This window comes from Muntiacus reevesi, chromosome 4 (genome assembly GCF_963930625.1).
Source record: "Muntiacus reevesi chromosome 4, mMunRee1.1, whole genome shotgun sequence".
NCBI lineage: Eukaryota > Metazoa > Chordata > Mammalia > Artiodactyla > Cervidae > Muntiacus > Muntiacus reevesi.
In genome coordinates this window covers 70664214-70676243 of record NC_089252.1, presented here as the reverse complement: position 1 = coordinate 70676243, position 12030 = coordinate 70664214, and the positions used below count along the sequence as shown (strand labels likewise).

The 12030-nt window shown below is 47.3% G+C and overlaps 1 protein-coding gene across 2 annotated transcripts in view; it reads right to left on the bottom strand.

Moving 5' to 3' along the window:
• Positions 1–12030, bottom strand: part of ITGA9 (integrin subunit alpha 9) — a 350067-nt gene that overhangs the window by 311909 nt on the left and 26128 nt on the right. For both annotated transcript variants that reach the window (XM_065932998.1, XM_065932999.1), the window contains exon 4: positions 8293–8416. In XM_065932998.1, coding sequence (XP_065789070.1) covers positions 8293–8416 — 124 coding nt within the window. The remainder of the gene's footprint in view (positions 1–8292; positions 8417–12030) is intronic.

Genomic DNA, 12030 nt, shown 5'->3' with positions numbered 1-12030 from the left:
ATGGTCAAAATTCTCCGAGCCAGGTTTCAACAGTACATGAACCGTGAACTTCCAGATGTTCAAGCTGGATTTAAAAAGCCAGAGGAACCAGAGATCAAATTGCCAACATTCACTGGATCATCGAAAAAGCAAGAGAGTTCCAGAAAAACATCTACTTCTGTTTTATTGACTATGCCAAAGCCTTTGACTGTGTGGATCACAATAAACTGTAGAAAATCTTAAAGTGATGAGAATAACAGATCACCAGACTTGCCTCCTGAGAAATCTGTATTCAGGTCAAGAAGCAACAGTTAGAACTGGACATGGAACAACAGACTGGTTCCAAATAGGAAAAGGAGTATGTCAAGTCTGTATATTGTCACCCTGCTTATTTAACTTATATGCAGAGTACATCATGAGAAATGCTGGGCTGGAGGAAGCACAAGCTGGAATCAAGATTGCTGGGAGAAATATCAATAACCTCAGATATGCAGATGATACCACCCTTATGGCAGAAAGCGAAAAGAACTAAAGAGTCTCTTAATGAAATTGAAAGAGGAGAGTGAAGAAGTTGGCTTAAAACTCAACATTCAGAAAACTAAGATCATGGCATCTGGTCCCATTACTTCATGGCATATAGATGGGGGAACAATGGAAACAGGGACAGACTTTATTTTTTTGGGCTCCAAAATCACTGCAGATGGTGACTGCGGCCATGAAATTAAAGGATGCTTGCTCCTTGGAAGAAAAGTTATGACCAACTTAGACAGCATATTCAAAAGCGGAGACGTTACTTTGCCAACAAAGGTCCATCTAGTCAAAGCTATGGTTTTTCCAGTAGTCATGTATGGATGTGAGAGTTGGACTGTGAAGAAAGCTGAGCGCTGAAAAATTGATGCTTTTGAACTGTGGTGTTGGCGAAGACTCTTGAGAGTCCCTTGGACTGCAAGGAGATCCAACCAGTCCATCCTAAAGGAAATCAGTCCTGAATGTTCATTGGAAGGACTGATGCTGAAGCTGAAACTCCAGTACTTTGGCGACCTGATGCGAGGAGCTGACTCATTTGAAAAGACCCTGATGTAGCGAAGGTGGGAGGAGAAGGGGATGACAGAGGATGAGACAGTTGGTCAGCATCACCAACTCAATGGACATGAGTTTGGGTAAACTCCGGGACAGGGAAGCCTGGTATGCCACAGTCCATGGGGTTGCAAAGAGTTGGACACGACTGAGCAACTCAGCTAAACTGAAGCAACTAAGCATGCACAAAACAGAAATACAGAAATAGACTTAGAGACACAGAAAACAAGCTATAGTGACCAAAGGGGAAGGGGTAAGCATAAATTAGGAGTTTAGTATCAACACATACACACTACTCACTATACATAAAATAGATAAGAAGCAACAAGGACCCACTATACAACACAAGGAACTATACTCAATGTTTTGCAGTCATCTTTAAGGAAAGAAGCTGAAAAGCCTCAGTTTTCTCATCTGTACGATGGACATAAGAATAGTTACTCCCCTCTGATGTCATAAATGGTCAGTACCAAGCACAATACCTGGAACCCAGAAAGTACCTGCTTGAAAAATACTTGGTACCTTTCAACCTGTCAGTGTCTCTAAAAGGAATAAAGCTTAAAATATCATTCACATAGATAAGCAATTTTAGAAGAGGAGACTTGCAACATTTGAATATCTATAAGGAAACTGTTAGAAGGCAGAGTTTAAGTGGTCAACAGTCCCACACAATGTATGGAAACATGTTTGCCATGTAGAATATTTTTGTGCCCAAAATAAGAATTTTGTTCACACCAAAGGAAAAGCTTGATGGGGCTCCTTGAGCCCAAGAGTCACTGCAAGAGATCTGGCCTCCTCATCTGGCTCGAGCTGTCTCCTCCGGTCACCCTCCAGCTTCCCCTCGCAGGGTCCTTCTCTGCATTAACAGCCAATAATATGGGATTGCATGTGCTTTTTTTTAATTTGCTGTATTTACTTAAATGAGATAATGTTTATGAAAGCTCTTTGGAAACCATAAAATCCTATGTAAATGTAGAGCTCTTTATTTAATAAAAATTTATGGGTCTTGTTCTTGAATTTTTAAATGGATTAACTTAGCCTTTTATGGTTCTCCTCTAAACAAAAACACAACGAAACAAAACCTCAGTTGCTTTTCATTTGTAAATGGACCTTGATTGATTTGTATCCCCTGTGGAGCCACAGGCCACAACATTAGAAGAACCTTCACATCTAAATAGGGGATCTATTTCCTTCTCTAGAATTAATCTCTGTTGTGAGAGATGCAAAAGAAATTAGGAATTAAAGGCCTGGCCACCCCCTGATAACAAAGAAAATGGCACAGAAATCTTGGGAATCCATGGGACCATTTTAAGGGACAGTAAAATTGGACAGATTAAGACCCCAACCATTCCAAACTTGAGAACATTTAAATATGGCATAATTTAAACTTTAGATCCTCTACATAAAGAGGAGCGCTTACCAAGCAAATAAATTGTGCAAACAGGATTTTCAAAGATATTTTTAAAAATATAATCTTTTCAAGGAATCTTAAAATCTTTTTAGCAATTCCCAGCTTTCTACCCTCCATTATTCATTAAAGCAGGATCACTGGACATCTTCTGTGAAGACTAAAGGACACAAAAATAGTACTTATAAAGTTAATTAGAAAATTCCCTTTTACTAAATGCTCACTCTGAGCTAAAAATTTTGTTAGGCACATTATATAATTCAAATATCTCTTTTTTATTTTTTTGGCCGCACCGTGCAGCTTGTGGGGTCTTAGTTCCCCGACCAGATAGCCACAGAGAAAGCGCAGAGTTCTAACCACTGGACTGCCAGGGAAATCCCAAATACCTCTTAAATAGGGATTAATCTTTCCATTTTACAGAGAAGGACACTGAGGTTCAGGAGGAGGCGGGGGAGTCTACCCAAAGTCACCCAATCAGACATTCGGAGCTATGGGTTCAGTCATAGGAATGAGTGAGTGGTAAAGTCAGATTCTGAAATCAGATCTAACATACAGTGGTACCCAGCTGCATTTACCAGTGTTTGATTTGGAATATGTTTTGTTAATTTAGGTGAGCTGCTCCCAGATTATTTCATATTAGTGAGAATAAAATGATGACTTGCTCACAGACCTCTCCTGCCCAGCTCTGGCTTCTTGCCTCTGTGGACTCAAGGGCAAAGGATGAAAGAAATCCCTGCACTTGATTTTATCAATGCACTGACTTCCCTCTGGGGAATACTAAAATCCCACGAGTCAGTTAACACTAACTAATGCTTTAGTGTGTGCCCTTAATTTACAAAGAGTTGTCCCCATCTGTCCTCTCACTAAACTTCTCATCTTCTCACATGTGTTGATAAAACCGAACCCCATATGGTAGTAATGACGTTCTCATACCAGATGAACGGTTTGACTTAGGGGTACGCTCCATCCACTTATTTTGTGTCCTAAATTCATTTTTGTTTCCAATTCTCTCTACATTTCCTGGTTCCAAACAGAATATTCTGATAGCATTTCCCACCCAATGAGAAACAGGAAGCACCTGAAGAGCCAGGAGAAAAATGAATCTGTGCCAAACCAAAGACTGACTTTTTAAGAATTAAAATGTTTGAGACGTTGTAGACAGGTGCACACATACTTAGAGGCTCCCCAAATTAAATCAACCTTCTGACCTTCTGGAGAGAACACAGCTGACCCTCACCAAGACCCACAGTCGGGCCATGATTAGAGAACAGTGTACAGTCTTTCTGAACACCTCCACCTGCATTTTCGCAGAGGCTTCCCACAATAACCCTCAGAGGTAACTGCAATGGAGGCATTACCGTGTCCATTCCCACTGAGGGCCCAGCTAGAGTGTGAGGCCACAGAGGCAGAAGCCTGGAAGACGGGGCCACACCCAGCCGCAGTCTTGGGTCTTTCCACTCTTCCTCCCCTGCCCAGCACCCACCATCCCTCTTTTCCATGGGCCCCAACAAGCAGCCAACTCTACGCAGGTCTGTCTTTTTAGTGGCAAAATGAAATAATCCTGCCTTCATGCAACCTCGAACGTGGATGCAGCCTGGGCCCTTGGAGAGGTGCCCAACCATCTACACGGGCACAGAATTCTCTCCTCACTCAGCTCTGCCACTTTTGGAGACGTCATGTTCCAACTCTGTTTTCCCCTATAGATGGGGAACTTCTTGGGTTTTATCCATCAGGGACTTAGCACAGGGCATAAAAGGTATTCAGTACTTAATGAAACTGAGTGGACTCTATCCCTGGTAGAAAAATTAGTCATCCTACAGTAATTAACAAACGCTTGCTTGGCAGATAGTATATTAGCAAATTGTCGTAGGTGTTGTTCAGTCATTCAGTCGTGTCCGACTCTTTGCAACCCTGCAGCGGGCCAGGCTTTCCTGCCCTTCACTACCTCCCAGAGTTTGCTCAAACTCATGTCCATGAGTCAGTAATGCCATCAACCATCTCATCCTCTGTTTCCCACTTCTCCTTCTGCCCTCTATCTTTCCCAGCATCAGGGTCTTTTCCAGTGAGTTGGCTCTTCACATCAGGTGGCCAAAGTAAGCCACCTGGAGCTTCAGCTTCAGTGTCAGGCTCTCCATTAGCACATATGTTATATTAACATATATGTGCTTAGCACATACAATCTTCCCTCAGTATCCGTGAGGGATTGGTTCCAGAACCCATGAGATACCACGATCAGAAGGTGCTCAAGTCCCTTCTGTAAAATGACACAGTACAGCTGGCCCCTCATGGCCCTGGGGGCAGAGGGTCAATTGTAGTACTTACTATCTATCTACCTACCTGTCTGTCTGTCTGATCTGTGTATGCCAGCCATTGCTCTAAGAACTTGTAAGCTTTAACTTAATCCTCTCCAGAGCCTCATGAGGTAGGTTAATGCTCCCAAGAGGCAGTCACTCATCTGCAGTCATGGCATTCACGAGTGGCCAAGCCAGGACTGGGGCTCTGGGCCCAGAGTCTTGTGCTCTTAGCCACTACACGACTTGGCCTCCTCACTGTGCAGCGTGTAATTAAAACTGGGCCTGAGCAAGCCAGCCCACATCTCTGAGCATCAGTAAAGACAAAGAGGCCAGGCTGGGTGGTATCTGAAAGGTTCTGTCAAACTCCAAAATACTTCCCTTGCACTTCACCACCACATGATCCCCTACCTGGAATAGACAGCTCACGTTACTTGAGTTTTTCCACATTAAGAGAAAATGATGGTGGCCTTAAATTTAGACCACAAAACAGGAAGATGGAGATCCCAGAGCTGGAGCACAGGCAAGGGCCCTAAGTGTGGCCTGCAACCCCCCACCTGCCGGTCCCTCTTCAAGAGAACTGAGCATCTGCCACCTCTCACCTCTTACAGGACCAAGGACTACAGAGACGTTCTGTTCAGTCTCCCACTGTTCTAAGGGGCTGCTTACACCCCAGAGGTCCTCACCCAGTCCCACCCAATACTCCCCACTCAGGGCACGAAAGACTCAGGATCCTGAGGTGTGTATGCCCAGGAGGGGGAAGAAAGCTTGGGCAGAGGGCATGACCACTTTGCTACTTCCTTGCTGGTTCCAGCTGGTCATCATTAAGTCAAGGATCAACCACAGAAAAGAGTGTGATTCTGGAGGCTGGAGCCCATCACTCAGCCACTGTTGCACAAGGAATGTGGGTTCCTGGGATGAGCCTGAGACAGTCAACTATCGTCACATAAAAACCAAGAAATCTCCTTACAAACGATGACAAGCATTTATTTCTCACAAGCACATCTACAGATCTGCTAGGGATTGGATGACCTGGCTGGCCTCTGGCCGCAGGTTTGGGGTTCAGTCTGTTACACATGTCTCCCTTCTGGGACCAGTGAGCTATGGAGAACACGTTGAAGGTGATGGTCTGAAGTACCCAGAGGGGCGGGTGGGAACGCATGAGGCCTCTTTAGGCCTGGACTCGGAGCTCACACTCTTCTGTGAATGATGGACACGCGCCACAGATGTGACACCCTGTCACCTGGCCCCGTCCTGCACTCCTCGGCTCACACAGGCTTTCACGCTCCTGCCATGGTCAGCCCAGAGCCTCCAGCAAAGGAGACAGGCAGGTGCTCTTGAGAACACTGACACCCAAAACATTCACGTTCCCCTCCCCTGGTGACAGGACCCCTGGGACAGTTCAGTCACCTTCTCTGCTTTTGAGAGGGTTAATGACTGGCACCTATGTAAAGCTCATTTAAACCAGAAACACCAAAACACAAATAGAAATCCAGTCCCTCCGACCTCTGGGGGACAAAATGATTTGCTGAGGTCAGACAAATGCAAAACTCAAAACACAGCTCTATGTACCATTTGCTGTTTGAGTGATCTTTGGCAATTAAACGCATCCTCACCTGTACTAGGAGAAAAGCAACACAGAAGCCCCCTCACAGGAGCCCCCCAGGCCCCCTCAACACTTCTGTGACGCGGCCTGACTTCCACCTGCCAGCCAGCACCCGCATCTCTCTGCCTGGGGACTTTCCCTGCCCACAAACGTGGATACAGTGGATACAGACCCAGCTCCTCCTCCCTCCGGCAGGAGAATTAGGAAGCCTGTGTCCTACGCTGGCCCTGAGATTGCATCCCAGTGGCCCAGACTGGTAACTCATGGGGAACATCCACACATGTGCTGCCTTCCCCTTTCTCTCTTTCCTGCTCCCCTCTGGGGTTCTGCAATAACTTTCAAAAGCAACTAACCCAAGTGAAGAAAGATACCAAGTTTGCATGAAATGAGAGAATACAGAAAAGTGCCCAGGCCAACCACATTCTACTATTGACTCGCCCACTCCAGCTGCCAGATAACAGATGCTTTGAAAGAGTGAGCCACGGCAGCTACACATTCAGGTGGACATGCGACCCCAGCTCCCTCGCCTGAGGGCAGTCCTCCTGCTTTCTGACACCTGTGGGGGTGTACAGGGGAGTCGCCAGGGGTGGCAACGTGGTCCTATTTCACAACATACCTTCTGGGAAAAGCAGAGTCCTGGTTCTATTGCATAACTAGTGAGTTCAATCCCCACCACCTCCATCAGTCCTACCAACTCTCTCAGTCTTCCCCAACCTGACGAGCTACCCAGTCAGCAACAAGCTGGGGCGGTCAGGACACAGTCCTGGCCCCTTATCTATATCTGACCTATCCCTCCCACTCTTGACTGATCACATCGTCATCAATTTTTCAGGTGAGGGTTCCCTTATGACTGTGGCAATTCTGAGATAAACAGGGCCAGAGTTCAGCTGCCTGGCATGCTCCTGCCAGAGATGATCAGATGCTGACGTGGGATCAAAGAAAGGGTCCCCCTCAAGGAGCAGAGGGTCCGAGCCTCCTGAAGGGACCCGGCCTTTCCCAGGGCCCCTCTTCCATGGCCACAAAATTGGAAACGTGGGAAAAGCCAGGGAGGCCCAGGGGAGAGGTGGCCACGGGCTAGTGGAGATTTCTGTCCAAACAAATAAATTAGGCAGGGAATTAAAACATAAACAGCCAAGCACTTAGCGCCCTTAAAATTAGACTAAGAAAACCCTCAGAGCACAAGTTATAAAACTGCAGTAAGCGACGCTGAATCCTTAAAGCTCAAATTCAACTGCGCTAAGTCATGACGTTCAGTGGTCCCAAGCCCAGGCATTAGAAGCTTCTAAGCAGGGAGGCTGAGAAAACATTTTCCTTCCCAGACTCCCAGTGCCCCTTGGTGAGGAGCTCTCAAGACCACGCTGAGGGTGCACCGAACTTTCTGGCACCTGCCAGGATGCGTGGACTGGATGAGAAGGAAAACCAGACTTGAGATGTCACAGAGTGACTGAACCCTGGGCCTTCTCTTCCCTCTGTCTCAGGACATCTGTCCATGGGTGTGGCCAGGAGCTGTCTCGGGAGTCTTATAACTATCTGGAAGCTGCACAGGACTATGGAGACCATCTGAGCCAACCTCTGAATTTTCAGGGGAAGGAAAGAGGCCCAGAGAGGGAAAGCAAGTTTCCCAAGGCTGCACAGCATCTGGCAGCGTCAGGAAACCAAGAGGCTGGTGAATTTCAGTCTGAGACTTCATAAAGCTTGAGGAGTACCATGGGCTCTGTGGCATAGATGGGCAAGGCTGGGCAAGGCCTGGAAACGCTGTCCCTTCCCACCCTCCTCATTACCTGATCCTCAGACATCAAAGGGCCACCTGGGGACGGGTGCAGCCCGCCTGCTGGAGTGTGGAAAGCAGCGGGGAGTGTTCAGATGGTGGTGTGGAAATGGGTGGGGGTTTTCTGTGGGCTGGGGGCAAGGGAGGATCAACCGGCACTCACCTTCATAGCAAGGGATCAGCGTCCTGCCTTTGGCCTGAAGGTTGGATGGGATGATGTAACAGAAGCCGTGAGGCAGGATGTGGTCTGTTTCATAGTAGATGTTCTTCCAGCGGTGAGCACAGGCCTGCGGGACAGAGAGAGGCTCAGAGCAGGACAGTCAGGTCAGGAGGCCACAGAGCAAGGCCCAGCAGTCCCAGGCAGTTCTGTGGGAGAAGAGCGGCAGAGAGGGGCTGGGAAGTCACGTTCTCTCCCACCCACCCCATCAGCAGACTGTGGGAGCTTGCTCGGGGGTGCCCCTGGGAGGCGGCAGACAATCAACAAACATACTAACAAATGAGGAGCATAACAAGTGCTGGGGAGAAAGGATACAGGGTGATGGGCTAAGAATCTAGGCATAGGGAGGACGGTTTTCACCTGGAGGCCAGGAGTGGCCGAAAGGATGAGAAAGAGCCAAACAGCCTGGGCACAGAGGGAATATCAGGGGCAATGCAGAAGAAGGCTTGGAGGGTCAAGAGAAAGAAAGGAGGCCTGTGGAGCTGCTCTGGGGGAAGCTAAGGTCAGAGAGAGGACAGGGGCTGGCCCCCAGGGATCTTGCAGACCTCAAGGATGACTGTGACTTTAGTGGATGTGCCAATGGAGGGTCTCACACAGGTGAGTGGTGGAGTCTAACTCACAGCTTGCAAAGGTAACTGAGCTGCCGAGTGGAGACGGTAGGTAGGTGAGGGTGGAGGTGAACATGCAGGTGAGAGATGCTGCTGCCTGGACCAGGATGGGGGCAGTGGAGAGAGGAGAAGAGGGTGACCTCAGGATGCACAGGTGGAGCTAATGGGCCTGGGGACCAAAGGGCATGCTGAGAAAAAGCTAGAGACAAGGGGTGTTGCTTTGCCCACAACAGACCCTGACCTTCACAGCACCACCTGCTTGCCCACTGGAGCAGTCGTTGGCCTCCATCAAACTTGAGACCCTTCAGAGTCACCTGGAAGTCTCGCTAGACCCCACCCCGAGAGCTAGCTTGGCCAATCTTCAGGGGCCTGAGAATCTGCATTTTAACAAGCTCCCAAGTGAACTGAGGCCACTGATCTCTGGAGCACCTTCAGGAGTTCCTTTTCAGGTTCAGGGCAAAGAATTTGGTTGAACCATAAGAAACTGCTGATACGTGACTGTTTTATATCATTAATCAGAAGTAAATGTTTGTTGATGGTCTTTTGAAGTAAATTTACATACAGAAAAAAGCAAAAATCTCAAGCGTACCGTGCACAGATCTCAAGTGTGCGTGTTTGTCAAAGTCATCTAATGAGTTTTGACAAACACATACATTCCTGTAACCAAACCCTTAGCAAGACAGAGAGCATTTGCATCTCACCAGGATGGTCCCTCGGGCCAAGAAGTGGCTGGAGCCCGCCCTCCCCAAAGAGGTGACATCTGAGTAGAGACCTGGAGAAAGTGAGGGAGCAGCTGGGAGGGGCCCCGAAATGGGCAAGAGCTTGGCACCAGTGAGGAGCTGAGACTGACTCTCTGGTCATCTCTGGAGGGCAGTCTCCCACCACTGGGGTCACACGTGCCAGGAGACACCAGGAGGGACAATTCTGAGAGCCAGAAGCGGGAATACAGACACACATCCATTCCCACCAGCCCCAGACACACCCAGCCTCACGTTCAGATGCACCTGCAAGGCTAGTGAGAAGCCAGACTGCTTCCTGCAAAGTTGTTTACTCTGCCCAGCCCTCCCCATTGCTCGTGGACATTCACACTCAGGAATCAGGTTGCTTCACTCTAGCCAACAGATTCATTTTCTTAAAATACTGCATTTTAAAGTAATCAGTTTTTAACTTCTTTGTTTGTATCAAACGCACTGTTTCTATAGCCTGTTAACACTCACCGTTTGATTTTCCCAGGTGGCACAGTGGTAGAGAATCCATCTGCCAATGTAGGAGATACAGGAGACCTGGGTTTGATCCTTGGGTGGGGAAGTAAATGGCAACCCACTCCCCTGGAGTAGGAAATGGCAACCCACTGCAGTATTCTTGCCTAGAAAGTCCCATGGGCAGAGTTGACTGGCAGGTTACAGTCCATGGGATAGCAAAGAGTCAGCCATGGCTGAGCACACATGCAAGCAACATTCAGAATTTACATGGTCCACATCTGACCTCTTCTGCAACCCTGGAAGGTGGGAAGATGTCTTAGAATTCCCATTTTCTATATGGGAACCCTAGGTTTTAGACAGTGTTTTGCTTAAGTTCCAGAGCTGGTAAGGGCTGCAAACAACATGGAAACCCAGATTTCAGAATCCTCCTTATCTCACTTGAAAACATCTCCAACTTATAACTCCCAACTTCCACCTAAGAAGCCATCAAAACCACCCTTTGGGGCAGGTCCAGGTAGCTATTGTCCTTACAGCCTCCCCAAAGGTCTTAGGACTCCCAGAAATGACCTCTCTGAGGTTGAACGGGAAGCCAAGGCCACGGGATGAAGGGAGTGTGGCTCTCAAGGGCCTGGGTATCCCTGAAGTCACTGGATGAAAAAAATCACTGCCTGCCAACCTCTCTGATCTTCATCCCTCCAAGCAAACCACCCAAGGGCCACTGACAAGGCCACTCCCTATCCATGAGAAAGCAAAGGAACTCAGAGCGGCAGGAAATCTCAGTTTGCCCACACTCTGCCTCTTGCCCTACGACAATGAATGTGAAAAATAATCTCTTGTTATTCCTTATTCTGCAAACCACCTCCATTCCTCCCCATGAGGTGCTGTTCTGTGCTTCTAGCACATCCCGATAGACTGAAGTGATGTCAAGTGAGAAGCTAAACAAAGCTATCATGCAGTGGATAACCACTCCATTCCACTAAGTTTTTATTTCCAACTAAATTCTGATAGCTTCCAAACTTGAGTCGCTTACCATTCAATTAGCTGGTAAATCAGTTATCTTTTAGTTTACGGATTTAGCAAAGCCCTAGGGCTTACCCTGTTTTTACTGTATTTATGGGTTAGAGGGACTGTAAAGGGAGGCGGCTGTTTATCATGATGCACCCTGACTCTTATGAGGATGGATCTTCTGTATTTAATGTTCAGCTTATTGCCTTTTTTTTTTTTTAAGTGTCATAAACTATTTAGGGAGTAATCTTGAGGAATTCCTAAAAGAGCCAAAGATTGCATTCACAGCAAACTAAACTAAAATTAAGGCATTCTGTGAGGTCAGAGATCAAAGAGTCAAAGGCAGTTTGCATGTAAGAAAACAAGGAAAAGTGTCTCTGAACATAAATTACAGAAAGAAAAGGCTATTTAGCCCTGATTATCCTTCTACATATACACATGTCAATCTGACTCCAACATTAAGAAAAATTCCTAGGGACTGTCTCCAAAGCATTAAAATCTCTATCAATCTTTCCAAATGAGTTCTGCTGTGAGAGAGGAAGGGTGGGGGGTGGGGAGGAGACAGGGTCTACCAACAGGAAAAAGAGAGCACCCTCTGGAAACAGCAAGACTTACTCCAACTCAGATTCCAGAAAATTATAACAAAAGGGGGAAAGGTCTAGGACCACCCCACATCTTAGCATCTGACACATTTCAAGTTACAAGGGTTGTTTTTGCTACCAAAAGAATAAGAAGGAAATAAAGAAGCCGTTTATTTTGAAGGCTTTTTTTGTGGTATGGAAATGTCCTTCCTGGATTAGGGGGGCAGGCTCTGGGCCCCTCTAGATGGCTCTGCCCCCACCCCACCCACCCTCTTACACATGCATTCA